The sequence below is a fragment of the Urocitellus parryii genome, chromosome 5 (genome assembly GCF_045843805.1).
Source record: "Urocitellus parryii isolate mUroPar1 chromosome 5, mUroPar1.hap1, whole genome shotgun sequence".
Classification (NCBI taxonomy): Eukaryota; Metazoa; Chordata; class Mammalia; order Rodentia; family Sciuridae; genus Urocitellus; species Urocitellus parryii.
In genome coordinates, this window is record NC_135535.1 from 161,524,822 (window position 1) to 161,544,168 (window position 19,347).

At 33.3% G+C, this 19,347-nt stretch overlaps 1 protein-coding gene across 2 annotated transcripts in view; it reads left to right on the forward strand.

Annotated features, from left to right (window-relative positions):
• Positions 1 to 19,347, forward strand: part of Adk (adenosine kinase) — a 468,242-nt gene that overhangs the window by 195,500 nt on the left and 253,395 nt on the right. For both annotated transcript variants that reach the window (XM_026390231.2, XM_026390232.2), the window contains exons 5-6: positions 6,392 to 6,564; positions 9,538 to 9,646. In XM_026390231.2, the coding sequence (XP_026246016.1) occupies positions 6,392 to 6,564; positions 9,538 to 9,646 (282 nt within the window). The remainder of the gene's footprint in view (positions 1 to 6,391; positions 6,565 to 9,537; positions 9,647 to 19,347) is intronic.

Consider the following 19,347-nt stretch of genomic DNA (forward strand, 5'->3'; position numbering starts at 1 on the left):
TCCTGGGCTTTGATAATGGTGATGGTTGCACAACCTTGTGGATATACAGAAACCAACTGAATTGTACATTTTAAGGTAGTAAACTTTATGGATCATGAAGATGTTTTAGTTTTAAAAAATTTAAAAGGAACTTTGCAGTAGTCTTAATTGAGAAGTTGGGAGCTTTGGTGAAAGTGATGATAGAAATAGAAATAGATCAATTTAATAGGCAAAAACAGGACTCAGTAGGTATTCAGGTCAGACATCTAAAGACAGGTCTAAAGTTAAAATATAGATGAAGAGTCTCAGCATATAGATGATAATTGAAACCATGGGAGCAGATTAGGTCATATTCATAGCAATTGTATAGCAAGAGACACTGTACAATAATGTCAAACAAATATTAGGGAAGTAAAAATATTGATAGAATGAATTGGGGTAATATATAGACTAAGAATTCTTTTCATATTTCAACAGTTTTCTTTTATCATTATCATTAGTACTCTATAACAAACACTGCCTTAGGCTCCTTGCTTGCATTACTTATTCAGTCTTCCCAATGATTGCTCAACAAATGACCTGTGATAGAGTAGGTCCTTTGCCAACAAATGGATAAATAAACTTGGATCTACCTGAGTTTATGGGGTTTTTTTGTTTGTTTGTTTTTTGTTCTTTTTCCCTACTAGGCTAAAGTTTCCCAAAGTCTGTTCAGAGAAAAAGATGTTAACAGATGCTGGGTACAGTGCCACACGCCTGTAATCCCAATAGCTCTTGAGGCTGAGCAGGAGGATCATGAGTTCAAAGCCAGCCTCGGCAATTTAGCGAGGCTCTATGCAACTCAGTGAGACCCTGTCTCTAAATTTAAAAAAAAAAAAAAAAAAAGGCAAGGGGGCTGGGTATGTGACTCACAGGTTGAGTGCCCTTTAGTTCAATCCCAGGTACCAAGATAAAAAAAGTGTTAATAGGTATTTATGAAGAACAACAAACAAACAGTTATTGGGGATAATATTGTTAGCAATTAACTTTTATTAATAGAATGCTTCCCAACAGGAAAAACGGAGCAGTTTTATTAGGAAGGGGACATAACATAGAAGGTATTGAGCAAGAATGAGTTCTTAATATTTATGAAAATCTTGTATTCCACCTTTTTTCTCATGGTTGTATCAGAGCCCTCTATGAATAATCAGTTCTTCCATAAAACAGTGTGATAGATGGTATTTTCCTAATCAGTCTCCTTCAGTTTTGATTTCCTCATCACCCTTTGCAGTGTGCTTGTTGCTCTTTCCCAGTTTTGACATTTAATTTCTTTTAGTTGTGCTTTTCAGTTTTCCTGAAATGCCTTTGGTATAAAATTTCTTTGACTTACCTTGCAACTATTTTAGTATCTAGGTGTCATTCTTCATCATTCACTTATGAATTGAATTAAAAGTATAAGGTATTTTGTTAGAAATTACTGTCTCTTAGGTATCATTGGCAGTTACATTGTCCTAAATGCTATATCTAGGTGACGGAAGACGAAATTCATCTGGAAGGTGAAGTTAATAGAATCCTTCCATGTGTTGTTAAAAGACTTTTAATGTGAGATTTTATGTGTCATTTATTCAGTACCTATTTAAATTCAATTGTAAATTTTCTCCTTGTTCCTTACCTTAGTGAGGCACCATGCCTTATAATCTCAATCCTTTGCTCAAAACCCTTTTTGAGCTCTCTTCTACCTACAGAATGCAGTTTAAACTTTTTAAAGTGACATTTAATTATTTGGTCTAGGCCTACCTTTCCCCTTAGGCAGTAACCTCCTACCTAGTTGCTTTGTCATTCTACTCCTAATTTTCTTTTATTTCTCTTTTTCATTGTTTTTGTTAGCAGTATACTCTTGTTTCCCAAACTGTGTGCTCCTAAGTTCCCTAGGGTGCTATAACAAACCCACATAGTCTGCAGGATATATAAATTTTCAAGGGAAACCCAGTGACATCTTTCAAATATGGCATGTACAACTAGCTCTAGATATTTCAGTTTTTCCATTAGATTGCTACTTTCCTTTCAGTGGCATCATACGTACATTGCAAAACCTTTTCCTTTTTTCGTGGGGTGACTATGATAAAAAGTAAATTCTGCACAAAAATCAAGGTGAAACAGGACATGAGAGAAGTGATATCCAGTCTGATTCTAAGCTTTGAAAGTTTTGTAGTGCCCAAGAGGCACTAAATTTTAGGAAATAAATATAATAAATACTTTTGGTTGGAACTAATTGGTTAACAAATGGTATTTTCCCCCAGGGGCACCATGGTAATATTATTAAAACAGGAAAGGAGGTAAGTGCTATGGTGGGTGCCTCTACTTCCTTTCTAGTTCATAATTGCTTCTGTAAAATTAAACTTTCCCTTAAGTACTGGGGATTGAACCCAGGGCCTCATGCGTGTTAAATAATTGCTCTACCACTGAGCTGTATTCGCAGCCTTTTTTTTTTTTAAATATTTTTTTAGTTGTAGTTGGACACAATATCTTTATATTTTTTTATGTGGTGCTGAGCATTGAACCCAGTGCCTCACAAGTATGAAGCGGGCGGTCTACACTGAGCTACAGCTCCAGCCCCCAGCCTTTTTATTTTTTACTTTGAGACAGCATCTCACTAAGTTGCCAGGGCTGGCCTTAAACTTGCCATCCTCTCGCTTCAACATCCTGAGTACCTGGCGCGTGCCACTGCGTCTTACTAGATAGACCAATTTTTGAGTGTAAATCACGTGATCAAAAGTAAAGGTCCCATTCTGACAGTGTCTTGCTACCAAAAATAGCTAAAATGTCAGCTAGTTTCCTGTGCTGAAATATTTAATGGTGAACTTATAACAAAACCTGCTGAATATTTCTTCTGTTTATCTATTTTTGTGATTATTTATTGATACTTTGTATTTATTGGTTTGTAATGTAGGCATTTTAATTCATTTAAATTCTGATTGCAGAGTAACTAAAAACAGCATAGTTTATATAGCTCTTTGTCCAGACTGTAGTTGGAACCTATAAACTCTCTGATTACAGATATGCTAGATGACTTGTAATGGCTCCACTTTCATTTCACAGGAAGTTTACTATTATTTTAATGGCAAGTAAATGTAATGTAACCATAGTATAAGTTGCTTTTAGGTTTTTTGGTTTTTGGATTTTTTTTTTTTTTAAGTATAGTAGACCTTCTTATCAATGGGGGATATGTTTCAAGCTGCCCACTGGATGTCTCAACTTACAAATAGTAATGAACCCTACATTTTGTCTATGTATACATACCTATGATAAAACTTAATTTATAAATTGGGCACAGCATTAGAGCAACAATAATAACTAATAATAGAAAAGTTATAGCTATATACTGTAAGAAAATGGCCAGTGTCACTACTCTTACATGTGGGGCTGTCATTAAGTAAAATAGAGGTACTTGAACACAAGCACTGTAATACCAAAACAGTTGATAAGTAACTCAAAAGAGGTAATATAGATAATGTGGATATGGTAAACAAAAGTGTGATTCATGACCTGATTGGAACAAAAAGTATAGAGGGTGATAGCAGAGGATCATGCTACTCATAAGAGTTTGTCTTTTAAAACTTGTGAATTGTTTATTTCTGGAATAAATAATTATATTAGTCAACTTTTAAATGTATAGTTCAATAGTGTACAGTTTCTTTGGGTTACTGTAGAGCAAGTCTCTAAAACTTTTTGACTTGCATCATTGAAACTCGATACCTACCAAACATTTAATTCCCCTCCTCCTTAACCCTTGTCCTTGCAAACTTCTTTGCTCCTTTTTGACTATGAGTAGAATCATAAAATATTTTCCTTTAGTGACCTTATTTCACTTAGCAGAATGTTCTTGAGGTTCATCCTTTTTGTTGCATATGACAGGATGGCCTTATTTTCTAAGATTGCATAATATTCTGATATATATACCTAATTTTCTTCATCTCTTTTTCTATTGATGAATATTTGGATTACTTTCACCAGTTGGCTATTGCAAGTAATCCTATAATGAACTTGGCTGGGCAGACATCTCTTTTTAGATTCTGCTTTCAATTATCATTGCTTGATTATATGTTAATATCTTTCTTCTTCTTTTTTGTTAAGGAACTTCCTTCACTATTTCAGAGTGACTGCACCACTTTACATTTCTGCCCTTACTGCATAAAGGTTCCAATATCTCCACTTCCTCACTAATATTTATTTTCTACTCTTTTCATAGTGGACATTCTGGTCAGTGTGAAATGAGGTCTCACTGAGGTTTTGGTTTGCATTTCCCACATCATTCATTAGTGATGTTAAACTTCTTTTTATGTGCTTATTGGCCCATTGTGTGTATGTGTACAATACATACATACAATACATACTTGAGACCTATCTATTAAAGTCCTTTGCCCATTTTATAATCAGGTTATTTGTTTTGTTGTTTTTGAGTTACAGGAGTTCCTTATCTATTCTGGATATTAACTTCTAATCAGATGTATAGTTTGGAAATAAGGTGCCTTTTCACTTAATTGGATTGTCCTTTTCTGTTCAAAAGTACTTGAATTTGTTTTACCCACATTTGTCTATTTTCCTTTTTGTTCCCTGTGCTTTTGTTGTTATGTATAAGAAATCATTGCCAAATCCAGTGTCCTGAAGCTTTCTCCGTATGTTTTTAAATAATATCTTCTTGATTTTTATTCTTTCTTTAAATCATTTATTTACTTTTAAAAATCTTGTTTAGTTGTAGGTGAACACAATACCTTTGGTTTATTTATTTATTTTTATGTGGTGCTAAGGATCAAACCTAGTACCTTACATGTTCCAGGCAAGCACTCTGCCACTGAACTACAACCCCAACCGTATATTTATTATTAAACCTTACTTTTTAGAAAATTCTTTTCTGATTTCACAAAATATCCTAGAAATTGTTTCATATGGATGGATTGTTTTATAGAGTGTTTTCTTGTTTTATTTGGGTTTTGTTTTTATCTACTTTTTGTTTTTGATGACTATGTGGTATTCTACTGAATGGATTTATCCTAGTTTATTTAGGCAGTCTTCTATAGATAGACTTTTAGGTTGTTGTAACTTTTTGCAATGACAACTAGTATCTCAAGGAATACTATATTATTTTATACTGTATTATTTTATATTTGTGTGTGTCTCTTCAAGGTAAATCCCTAAAGATGAGATTGCTGGTCTTTATGCAGTTACTCTCTCTCACTCCTATAGCTTTTTTTTTTTTTTTAATCTTCTCTCATCATTGCTTTACCTCTCAAATATACATGCATTATATTCTTTTTTTTTAAGAAATGAATGTCATTTATTGGATATGCAAACTTTTTTTTTTCTTTTGTAGCAGGGATTGAGCTCAAGGACATTCAACCACACCTTATTTTGTATTTTATTTAGAGACAGGGTCTCTCTGAGTTGCTAAGCGCCTTGCCACTGCTGAGGCTGGCTTTGAATTTGAGGTCCTCTATCCCGAGCTGCTGGGATTACAAGCATGCACCACCAAGCCTGGCACATGCATTATATTCTAAATATTTGATAATATGTTTCAATGTTGATACTTTTTACATGCATTTTCCATATATAAAGTAGTATATTACTTGTATACAGAGTGTTTTGCTGACTATATTTAAAACAAACAATGGTGACTTTAGAATCACAAAAGCATGAGAGCTCTCAGGGAGTTGAGCTAATTATGCAAGAGATTTCAAATCACTGAAAAAGCATGCATCATAAAAGAATTCCATCATCATTCTTTTATAGCAAAAAAAAGTTTGAGATTTTAAAAGCATTTAGTAGGTATGAGCATATTTTACAATAATTTATATTTGAAGGATCATTATAAGAAGTACTACAGTAGTGACAACCACAGCTAATATATGTTGTTTATTCTGTGGTTGATATTCTGCTCAGCAATGAATATGCTCTGGCTTACATTATTTCAATTAATCTTTGACAACTTTATAAAATGTATTTATAAAATATCTCCATTTTATAGGTGAGAAAAGTGAGGCATAAACATGTTAAGTGACACATACTCTTGGTTATACAACTCATGACAGAAGAAGATTAAACCCAGGAAGTCTTCAGAGAAGTTTCTGGGCTTTTTATGACAATGCTATGCTACTTAACTTACTATGATTTTTTTATACCAAGCCAGCATTTGACTATATGACTTTTACCTCTGAGTCCTTAAACCACTATATTTCATTATACTCCCCTAAAGTAGTAAGATTTTGCATTGCTGATGTGTCAAGTTTGTTATCATTAGCAGTAGTACGGAATTGAAATTCCATTCATAACAGCCAATTTCTCACAAAGCATCCCTTTTATGCCACTAACCATGGTGGAATACTGAACTATGTGTACCATTTTTATGACCCATTAAATTATTTATGTTCCTATTTTTCAGTGGATGATTCAGCAGCCGCACAAAGCAGCAACGTTTTTTGGATGCATTGGGATAGATAAATTTGGAGAGATCCTGAAGAGAAAAGCTGCTGAAGCCCATGTGGATGCTTATTACTATGAGCAGAATGAGCAGCCAACAGGAACTTGTGCTGCATGCATCACTGGTAGCAACAGGTAGGTTGGTGTAATTTCAGTGGAAACTGATAATAATTGGCTGTGTAAACACTGATGACATCTGAATTCCAGTCTGAATTTGGAATTTATTCATGTTTATAATTTCTTTAAGTGTTCAGTAAACCCTTCTTCCTTATATTATTTTTGCCTTCTGCATTTTTCAGTTTACTTTTGTTAACCCTGCTGTTGAATTCATGAGGCATAATGGAGTTTGGTCTTTTATAATTAGGCTCAGGAAAGAAAAATATTTTGCTCAACTTCTCATAGCTAGATTAGATAAGTAGGATGATCTTTTCACCATAACCTGAGATGGGAATCTCAAAATCCATGCATACATGTGTTGTGTATATATGTGTGTTTGTATTTGTGCATTTTACATATATAAAGTACTACATTAATCCAGTTTCAAATGAACTGGGTCATATAAAACATTGTTGAAAAATAGTCAACTGTCCATATTAAATAATTTTACTTATGGGTACTTTTCCACTCCAAGTATATTTTTATACAGGTTTATTTACTAGAAAATTCTCCAGGTGAACTTGTAATACATCTCTCAGGGCCTTCCATGCATTTGATTTGTTCTTTTGTAGCTACATGGCGATTTTCCTTCAGTATACGCATGTATTGCTAAAATAATTCCCATATTAGCATAGGTATTTTTCCCACTTGCAAGGGAAACCTACAATAACTTTCCTAAATATGATATTGTTAGAATTGTCTCTTTTAAAATAGTGATTTGCTAGAAATTTTGCATTCTTGGCAGTTGGAAATATTTAGTCTCTCCTCCTCCATTCCTTTTTTTCTTCCCACTCTCTTCTTTCCCTCCATTTTTAATCGCCCCATGAACACACTTTCTTCAATCCCCTTTACTACTGCCTTTATTTTGGCTTGCTGCCTGACCTCCAGCAGATGTTTATTAAGAACCTGATGCTATTCTGTATACTAAGGATCAGTAGGGATAGTAGTTACAACATAAATAAAATATGACTTTCAAAAAAATAATTAGAGCGCCAATGCTGTTTTCAGAGCTTCTCTTTAACTTTCATTTTGTGTCCAAAACTTGATGATGTTAAAGTTTCGATATATTGAGCAATCCAGTATTCACACATTGAAATATACTTGTTTACACTTTTGCCCTTTTCACTTTTCCTAGAAGAAATATTAATCTGCAGATGCGAAGTTTCCCCATTCATTAGAAATGGGTTAAATTTTGCCTCTGACACCACTCAAGCAAGAGTTTAAATTGCTAAATTGTTTTTGTTTGCCAAATTTCTATTTTAAAGAACAGTTATGATAATATTAGGTCTCCAGATGTTGAATGCTTAAATTATATATTAATTTTATGGTTATGAAGATCACTATTATTCAGCTGATATGGGTAGTCAGAAACAGGTGCAAGTGGATCTCTTTCTATCCAATTGATTATTCAAATTCTGAAACCCAACAGTGTTGATAAATTATTTTAGATCAAGCTGGTAACCTTACTGCCACTATATAAAACTCAAAATTCAAAAAGTAGTTTTATTATCAAATAAAGTTTAGTACTTGATACCAGAAGTGCTGAAGCATTTGCTTTTCTTTCACCCTCGTTTTTGTTACTCAGCATTGAACTCAGAGGTGTTTAACCACTGAGCCACATCTCCAGCCCTTTTTTGAGACCTTGTTTAGAGACAAGGTCTCACTAAGTTACTTAGGCCCTACTAAATTGTTGATGCTGCAATTGATCTGGCAATCCTCCTGCCTCAGCCTTCAGAGCCATTTACAGCACTCAGTGAAATGTCTATTGTTATTTGGCATCCATTTTTACCAAAACTTTTCTAAAGTCATAGTTATTAATATATTTTTATATATTAAGAGTGTGTTTAATCCCCAGCACCAAAAATACAACTATTTTTATAAGTTTGCAGTATACTTACTTTGCATGAGTATATTGATTCGTATTTCTTTCTCATTTTTTTTCATTTAATTGAACATAAAGAGATGCATATGGATGAATGGAAATATGTTTTGGAAGAGAATATTTTTCCTACTTTCAAATAATGAGGTGATTGTTTTATATACCATACCGTTATTATTTTAGTAAGAGAAAAATTGGCAAGGAATTTTCTAAGTTCCAGGTCTACACTGAGGAAGAAAACTATTTATTTTTATTTATATGAAATGTATATAATTTTTTTATTTCATTAAGTTTGTTTATTGGGCTATAAATAAATGATCTAGGTGGCACTTGTAGCAGTATTTTAAATACAAAATCCTGCTTAGATTTTCCAGCTATAAAGTGGACCCAGCTCAGAGAGTTTTTAAGTATAGAAACTAATTCTAATTGATTCCAGTCCTTAAAATGTACTGGTTTGCAAATTAATTCCTATTAGTAAATATGGTCTACATTAATATGTGTGTTTTATGAAATTAATCTCATGCTTGTTTTTTAAAGTATTAGATTAAATTGTCAATTATAGTATGTTGGTCTTATTTTTATGAAGATATTTTCCACTATAAAAAGTGAAATTTGAGGGCCTGGAGGCATAGTTTGGTGGTAAAGTGCTTGTCTAACAAGCCCGAGGCCCTGGATTTGACCCCCAGCACTGCTAAATTAATAGTTTTTGGTTATAGGGATTTCTTTTTGCAGAATGACTTTGTAGGCTTTTTTTCTTAACTGCATTTTGAACTATTAAATATAAATAGTAGATGTTATTTTAGTATGGAGGACATTTAAATTCCCCTTTCTCCAAATACCAAGTGGTGTTTTGAAGGGTTATCATATCTCTTTTTATCTCAAAGAAAACATAGAAGTTTCCAAGTTTTCAAAACAAAATTAATAGTGTTTGCATTCATAAAAATATCTAATGGAAGTATTTAAGAATTAAAATTTTATAAATTGGAAATTTTGTAGGAAATATTAATATTTAACTATTCCAAAATACCTAACCAGTTTGAATATGATATATGCTTTTTCTTTTGTTGTTTTAGGTCCCTTGTAGCTAATCTTGCAGCTGCCAATTGTTACAAAAAGGAAGAACATCTTGATCTGGAGAAAAACTGGATGTTGGTAGAAAAAGCAAGAGTTTGTTATATAGCTGTAAGTATTTATTTAATGCAAATTGTGGAGTTGGACTATCATGATAGATTATAGTTGTTGGCTGATATGCATTTTTAAATAATTATCTTTTACTTGTCCTATAAATTATTTACCCATCTCAAAGTATACATTTGGTTCACCATTATAAATATGGAGCATAAATACTATCTTTCTCTGTAAGTAGCCTAATTTGTATTATTTACCTGAAATTCTACCTCTTTATAGATACATTATACATAGATACTTAAAAACCAAGCACAGAATTTTGTACTATTAAGTCAGTTTCTTTAGCTCTTTTGAAGTAATTCTACAACTTACATTTTACATTTTTAAGGCAACTTGTAACAAGTGACTCATGCATTGTGTGGGAAAATGTTAGTAACATAAATATTCATTGCAAATAGTTTGAGTTCATTTGCCTAAAAAATCTTAATTGCTATTTATTCCATAGTAATTACCATGACATGTTTTAATTTAATATTTCAGAAACATTGATCGTGACAAATCTCTTAAATCCAGGAATAAGGGCAGCATGTAATTTGAATTATTAAGTTCTCTGACATAAAAATAATTGGTTAAGAATTAATTTCTAAAATAGAACTATACTAAAAATGCTCCTGAATTAATCACCCCATGATTACCTTGTTTTTATTTAATATGAGTTAAATGGGTTGCTCACAAATAAGTAGATACCTATGAAAAATTAAAAGCACCTCATATGCATATAATATATGGTTTTGGTTAAACAGCTGCTGCCATTCCTCTACCTGAGCTGTGTGAAACAGCTGGTAAGACGTGTAGAAAATTGATTATCCAGTAAGAACATGTTTATTGAAAATATAATTATTTTTTTCAGTCTAGTGTTAATGTCTCCTACACCATGTTTATGTGCACTGCTGTAGGCTTTACAGTATTATTATTGATTCCTCTGCACAGCAAATCCTACCCCTTCATAACTGTTATATAAATGCTTACATTGAGAAGAGATCTGGAGAGTCATGTTATTTCTTCTGCCTTTATGTGAGAAAAGTGTTTAAAGAATTAAAGATTTTCCCCTTTTTATTATTTGCCTTTTATTTCATTTCTTAAAGTGGTTTGATTTTCCTTTGAGGTTTTGGTAAGTGTGTTTTTCTGGTGTGATTCCTCAAGAGGGATTCATGCAATATTTTAAGCATCTTGAATTTGAGTATCTGATTTCCAGTGAGCACATGGTTTAAAGTTTGGTGTGATACATTTGTATTATTTAAGTTGACTATAAAAATGACAATGTTTTCTGATGTTACTTTACTTTTAAAAGGTTCCCATTTTTTATTTCAAATAGAATAAAAATCATAGATACAACATACACAAACCAAAGCACATTGAGGGCCTTCATAGGTTTTAAGAAGGCAAAGGGATCCTGACATGAAAAAGACTAAGAATTAAAGTTTCTTTTGCATCTTTTTTTGTTGTTGTTTTTGTTATTTTTTTTAGACTTACATGACAGTAGAAGGTATTTTGACATCGTACATACATGGAGTATAACTTCTCATCTGTGGTTGTATATGATGTGGAGTTACACTGGTCATGTATTCATGCATGAACAGAGGAAAGTTATGTCTGATTAATTCTATTTTCTTTCCCATTCACAACCCCTCTTTCTTCCCCTATTCCCCCCTATTTAATCCAGTGAACCTCAACTTCTCCCCGCCAACCCCATGTAACCTATTGTTAGTTAGCATCCACATATCAGGGAAAATATTTGGCCTTTGGTTTGGGGGGATTGGCTTATTTCGATTACTTAGCATGATAGCCTCCAGTTCATCCATTTACCAGCAAATGCCGTAATTTTGTTTTTTCTTTATGGCTGAGTAATAGTCCATTGTGTATATGTACTCCAATTTCTTTATTCATTCATCTATTGAAGGGTATCTAGGTTGGTTCCATAGCTTAGGTATTGTGAATTGAGCTGCTATGAACACTGATGTGGCCATGTCACTATAGTACACTGATTTTAAGTCCTTTGGGTATATGCCAAAGAATGAAATAACTGGGTCAAATGGTGGTTCCATTCCACATTTTCTAAGGAATCTCCATACTGCTTTCTAGAGTGGTTGCACCAGTTTGTAGTCCCACCAGCAATGTGTGACTATACCTTATCCTCCACTTACTCACCAACATTTATTGTTACTTGTATTCTTGATAATTGCACTTGTGTCTGGAGTGAGATAGTTTCTCAGTGTAGTTTCAATTTGCATTTATCTAATTGCTAGAGATGTCGACCATTTTTTCACATATTTGTTGACCCATCCCATTTCTTCTGTGAAGTGTTTGTTCAGTTCCTTTGCTCATTTATTTATTGGGTTATTTGGTTTGGGGATGTTAATTTGTCTTAGTTCTTTATATATCCTGGAGATTAATGCTGTATCTGAGGTGCAGGTGAGAAGGATTTTCTCCCATCCTCTTCAGGTTCTTGATCATTTCGAGTGTTGTTGAGGAATTTTGCCATAAACCAATATGATGGAGATTTGGGCCTACTTTTTCTTTCAATAGACTCAGGGTCTCTAATCTAATGCCTGGGTCCTTAATCCACTTAGAGTTTTGTTTAAGGTGAGAGATAGGGGTCTAATTTCATTTTATTACATATGGATTTCAAGTTTTCTCAGCACCATGTGTCAAAGAGTCTATGTTTTATCCAATGTATGTTTTCGGTGCCTTTTTTTCAAAACATGGTATATATTATTCTAAAACTTCTTAGCTTTGAGGTCTGGGTTGAGAGATCAGCTGAGATCTGGATTGGTTTCCCACTAAATGTTACTTGTTGTTTTTCTCAGATAACCTTAAAAATTCTATCATTCTGTATAGTAGCCACTCTCATAATAATGTCCCTTGATGTGGATCTGTTGTCATTTTTTATATTTGGGGTCCTATAGACCTCTTGTATTTGATATTTGATATTCTGTTTCATTCTTTAGGTTTGGAGAATTTTCTGATATTATTGTATTGAAACAATTGTGCATCCCTTTTGTTTGTATCTCTGAGCCTTCATCTATCGAAATCTTAAATTTTGTCCTCTTGAGGGTATCTCATTTTTTGTAAGTTCTGTTCATGGCCTCTGAACATCTTTTATGCTTTGTTTTCAAGACTACATATTTTGTCTTCGTTGCCTGAAACTCTGTCTTCCAAGTGATCTAGTCTGTTGGTGATGCTTTCATTTTAATTTTTAATTTGGTTTTTCGATTCCTTCATTTCAAGGATATCTGCTTTGTTTTGTTTTGTTTTGTGAGAATCTCTGTCTCTTTTTTGAAGTTATCTTTCAGTTCCTATATTTTCTGTCTGATTTCACTCCTCATACTGTCCTTTACTTCACAGATCAGTTAAACTATGTACATTCTGAACTCTTTCTCTGACATTTCTTCTTTAGTAGTGTTGATTATTTCTGTAATTGAAGTTATCTTGTTTTGTTTGGAACAATTTTTTCCCCTGCTTTTTCATGTTGTTTGTCTACCCATCTAACAGTATGGATCTGAGGCAGTAGAGTTTCTTCACTGTAGACTATAGTATCCCTGAAGGTTTCTACTACTTCACTTGCTAAGAAGCTACCTGTCAAATAAAAAAAAAAGAGGAAGAAGCTACCTGTCTGCTTTCATGCCATGGAGCAGCCAGGAAGGCTACCTCCTCTATTCTACCATCTTGAGACACCCCTCCTGCCCCCCCCCCAAAGAAAGTACTTTTAACTTGACAATTATAATTCCGTGTATTTCAATATATAGTAGTTGAATCCTAAAATATAAGCCAACTTGCAAATAACTAAGTTTTAATATTTATTCATTATAATGCATCTAGTCAACTTGGTCAATGTTTTTTTGTTGTTTGTTTGTTCGTTTGTTTTGGTGGTGATGCTGGGGATTGAACCCAAGGCCTTGTGTATACAAGGCAAGCACACTATCAACTGAGCTGTATCCCCAGCCCTCTCAGTGGAATTTTGATAGACATATAGACCCAATGTGAAAACTGCTTATAGCTTTAATGAGTATATACTGATAAGACATCTAGGTAAGTGGAGGTGAATGGGACTTTTATGGTAGTATTACCTGTTTATACAAAAATGCAGATTTTTATACGCATAGTGTGATTAATTTTGATCAAATTAATGAGAAAGATTGTAGTTTTGAAATTTGTGTGGTATATTCAGCAGAAAGGAATATCAAAATAACTGTTAATTCTTAGCCTCTTTTTCAGCACTTGGTTGAAAAGAACACCTTTCCATGTGCCAGGTAAATGTATACTCTTCTCAGAGCTTGATATATTTCAAAATAGTTCCAGCAAGAGGAGACTTATATTAAATTACTAGGATGCCACATATTCTTGATGGATATTCAACAAATAAATTGTCAAATTGAGTGTTATTATGAAATATTTGTCCTCAGTAATGTACTTTTCCCTGCAATATGCTGTCTAATATAAATATAGCCAACTCGGGTTTTTTTTGATTATTGATTTCATGGTATATCTTTTTCTTCTCTTCCACTTTTAATGTACATTTTTAAAATGCAATTCTTATAGACAGCATATACTTTAGTCTTATTTTTTGCTCAAGCTGACAATGTCTACCTTTGAATTGGAATGGTTATACCATTTCTGTTTAATGTGATTATCTATATGATTAGATTTGAGTTCTTCATCTTGGTATTTGTATTTGGTATTTCTCCTCTTTATTCTATTTTTCACTTTCCTGCCCTCTTTTAAGTTATTCTAGTATTTTTCAAAATACTTTTTTAGTTGTCAGTGAACCTTAATTTTATCTATCTATCTATCTATTTATCCATCCATCCATCCATTCATCCATTTATGGTACTGGGGATTAAACCTATGGCCTCACATATACCAGGCAAGTACTCTACTACTGAGCCATATCCCAGCCTCTATTCCAATACTTTTATCTCCTTTGTTGGCTTAGTATTTTTTATTCTTATTTTAGGGTTTATAACGTACATATTTTATTCATCACAGTTTTCCTTCAACTAATACTATATGACCTCACATATAGTATAAGTATCTTACAATAGTATCCTTCCATTTTACTCTTCCTAGCCTTTCTGCTATCATCATTATATTTACATTTTTAAAATTTTTAATAATTATGTTTTATTCAATTTATTAAATGGCTTTTGGGTGCTAAGAGTACAACTACGGGATCGAATACTTACCTAGCAGGCCCAAAGCTGTGGGTTCAATTCCCAGCACTGCAAAAACAAAACAAAACAACCTTTCTTAATCTATAATTCACCTAACATGCAACACACATTTTACTTGTACATATTTATAAGCACCATAACTCATTATTATGATTTTTGTTTTGTCACATATCTTTTTAAGAGATTTTAATTAAAGGAACAAAAACATATATTTCTTCATATAATTAACATTTACAGTACCTATGATTCCTTTTAGTTAGGATCAGGTTTCCACTTGATACCTTTTTCCTTCTGCCTAAAAGGCATTCCTTATCATTTCTTGTATTTGTGTCTGTTGGTTATAATTTCTTTTGGCTTTCATATGTTTGAAAATGTCTATTTCATCTGTTTGTTTGTTTTTGGTTCTGGGGATTGAACTCAGGGCCTTGTGCATGCAGTGTAAGCATTCTACTAACTGAACTATATCCTCAGCCTTTCACTTTCATTTCTGACAGATGTTTTCTGCCAGATATGTAATTCTGATTTGATAGGTTTTGTTTTTGTTTTTGTTTTCTCTTTCATTCCATAAAAGATGTTTTCCCACCGTCTTTTGTTTTTGTTGTGTCATGGCATGGCACCTCACTGAGGATTGAACTCAAGCATACTCTGCCTCTACCACTCAACCACATCCCTAGCCCTTCTTTTTTTAATTTTTTAAATTTTAATTTGTTATACATGACAACAGAATGCATTACAATTCATAGTACAAATATACAGCACAATTTTTCATATCTCTGGTTATACACAAAGTAGAGTCACACGCTTCGTGTCTTCATACATGTACTAGGGTAATGATGACCATTGCATTCCACCATCTTACCTGTCCCCTCCCTTCCCCTCTCCTTTCCCCTTTTCCCTATCTAGAGTTCATTTAATCCTCCCACCCCCACCCCCATAGCATATTTTGAATTAGAATTCTTAAATCAGAGAAATCATTTGGCATTTGGTTTTTTGGGGGATTAACTAACTTCACTTAGCATTATATTCTCCAGCTCCATCCATTTACCTGCAAATGCCATGATTTTATTCTCTTTTAAAGTTGAGTAATATTCCATTGTGTATATATGCCACATTTTTAAAATCCATTCATCTACTGAAGGGCATCTAGGTTGGTTCCACAGTTTATCTATTGTGAATTGTGCTGCTATAAATATTGATGTGGCTGTGTCCCTGTAGTATGTTGTTTATAAGTCCTTTAGGTATAGACCCCCAAGTAGGATAGCTTGTTCAAATGGTGGTTCCATTCAAAGTTTTCCAAGGAATCTCCATACGGCTTTCCATATTGGCTGTAAAAATTTGCAGTCCCACCAGCAATGTGTGGGTGTACCTTTTCCCCCACATCTCCACCAACACTTATTTTTGTTTGTATTCTTAATAGCTACCATTCTGACTGGCGTGAGATGAAATCTTAGAGTAGTTTTGATTTGCATTTCTCTAATTGCTAAAGATGTTGAACATTTTTTTCATATATTTGTTGATTGATTATATATCTTTCTGTGAAGTGTCTATTCAGTTCCTTGACCCATTTATTGATTGGGTTATTTGGTTTTTTTGAGGTTAAGCTTTTTGAGTTTTTTATATATTCTAGAGATTAGTGCTCTGTCTGATGTGCGTGTGGTAAGAATTTGTTCCCAATTAGTAGGCTCTCCATTCACCTCACTGATTGTTGCTTTTGCTGAGAAGAAGCTTTTTAGTTTGAATCCATCCCATTTACTTCTTGATATTAATTCTTGTGCTATAGGAGTCTTAGTAAGGAAGTTGGGGCCTAATCTGACATGATGGAGGTTTGGGCCTACTTTTTCTTCAATTAGGTGCAAGATCTCTAGTTTAATTCCTAGATCCTTGATCCACTTTGATTTGAGTTTTGTGCATGGTGAGAGATAGAAGTTTAATTTCATGTTGTTAGATATGGATTTCCAGTTTTCCCGGCACCATTTGTTGAAGAGGCTATCTTTTTTACTCCAATGTATGTTTTTAGCATCTTTGTCTAATATGAGATAAGTGTAGTTCTGTGGATTAGTCTGTGTCCTCGATTCTGTACCATCGGTCTACAGTCTATTTTGGTGCCAATACCATGCTGTTTCTGTTAGTGTTGCTCTGTATTATAGTATAAGGTCTAGAATAGTAATGCCAACAGGTGCACTCTTCTTGCTTAGGATTGCTTTGGCTATTCTGGGTCTCTTATTTTTGCAGATGAATTTCGTGATTGCCTTGTCTGTTTCTATGAGTAATGTCATTGGGATTTTGATTGAGATTGCATTGAATCTGTATAGTGCATTTGGTAGTATGGTCATTTTGTCAATATTAATTCTGCCTGTCCAAGAACAAGGTAGATCTTTCCGTCTTCTAAGGTCTTTTTAAATTTCTTTCTTTAGTGTTCTGTAATTTTTGTTGTAGAGGCCTTCACCTCTTTTGTTGATTCCCATGTATTTTATTTTACTTTTTCTGATGCTATTGTAAATGGGGTAGTTTTCCTCATTTCCCTTTCATAGGATTTGTCACTGATATCCAGAAATGCCTTTGATTTATGGGTGTTGATTTTGTATCCTGCTACTGTGCTGAATTCACTTACTAATTTTAGAAGTTTTCTGGTGGAATTTTTTGGGTCTTTTAGGTATAGATTCATATTGTCAGCAAATATTGCTAATTTGAGTTCTTCTTTACCTATCTCTATCCCTTTAATTTCTTTTATCTAATTGCTCTGACTAGTGTTTCAAGAACTCTGTTAAATAGAAGTGCTGAAAGAGGGCATCCCTGTCTTTTTCCAGTTTTTAGAGGGAATGCTTTCAATTTTTCTCCATTTAGAATGCTATAATAGCTTGTACGATGTTGAGATTTGTTCTTGTTACCCTTAGTTTTTCTGGTGTTTTGAACATGAAGGGGTGCTGTATTTTGTCAAATGCTCTTTCTTCATTTATTGAGATGATAATATGGTTCTCGTCTTTAAGTCTGTTGATATGATGAATTACATTTATTGATTTCTGAATGTTGAACCTACCTTGCATCCCTGGAATGAACCCCACTTGATCGCGGTGTACTCTCTTTTTGATATGTTTTTGTATTTGATTTGCCAGAATTTTATTGAGAATTTTTGCATCTATGTTCATTAGAGATATTGGTCTGAAGTTTTCTTTTTTTGAAGTGTCTTTGCCTGATTTTGAGTCAGGGTGATATTGGCCTCATAGAATGAGTTTGGAAGTACTCTCTCTTTTTCTATTTCCTGGAATAAATTGAAGAGTGTTGTTATTAGTTCTTCTTTAAATGTCTTGTAGAACTTGGCTGTGTATCCATCAGGTCCTGGGTTTTTCTTGGTTGGTAGGCTTCGATGGCATCTTCAATTTCATCACTTGAAATTGTTCTGTTTAAATTATGTATGTCATCGTGATTCAATTTGGGCAAATCATATATGGCTCTAGAAATTTGTCACTGCCTTCAATTTTTTTGTATTTTATTGGAGTACAAGTTTTCAAAATAATTTTTAATTATCTTCTGTATTTCTATAGTGTCTGTTATGATATTTCCTTTTTCATTACATATATTAGTGATTTGAGTTTTCTCTCTCCTTCCCTTAATTAGCATGGCTAAGGGTCTATCAATTTTATAAATTTTCTCAAAGAATCTAATTTTTGTTTTGTCCACTTTTTCAATTTTATTGATTTCAGCTCTGATTTTAATTGTTTCCTGTCTTCTATTGTTTGTGGTGTTGACTTGTTCTTGTTTTTCTAAGGCTTTGAGATGTAATGTTAAGTCATTTATTTGTTGACTTTTTTTCTTTTAAGAAATGAACTTCATGCAATGAATTTTCCTCTTAGAAGTGCCTTCATAGTGTCCCAGAGATTTCAATACATTGTGTTTTCTTTCACCTCTAAAAATTTTTTGATCTCCTCCTTAATGTCTCTGTAACCCCTTGTTCATTCAGTAGCAAATTATTTAGTCTATCATTGATTTCTAATTTCATTCCATTATGATCTGATAGAATGCAGGGTAGTATATCTACTTTTTTATATTTGCTAAGAGTTTGTTTGTGGCATAATATATGGCCTATTTTAGAGAAGGCTGCATGTGCTGCTGAGAAAAATGTATTTGCTCATTGAAGGTTGAAATATTCTATATATGTCAGTTAAGTTTAAGTTATTGATTGTATTATTGAGTTCTGTAATTTCTTTGTTCAGCTTTTGTTTGGAAGATCTATCCAGTGTAGAAAGAAGTGTGTTGAAGTCCTCCAAAACCATTGTGTTATGGTCTGTTTGACTCTTGAACTTGAGAAGAGTTTGTTTGATGTTTGGGGTATATATATTTATAATTGTTAAGTCTTATTGGAATACAGTTTCCTTGAGCAGTATGTAGTGTCCTTCTTTATCCCTTTTTATTAACTTTAGCTTGAAGGCTACTTTATTTAACATGAGGATAGAAACCCCAGCTTGCTTCCACAGTCCATGTGAGTAGTATGATTTTTCCCAACCTTTCACCTTTAGTCTGTGGTTA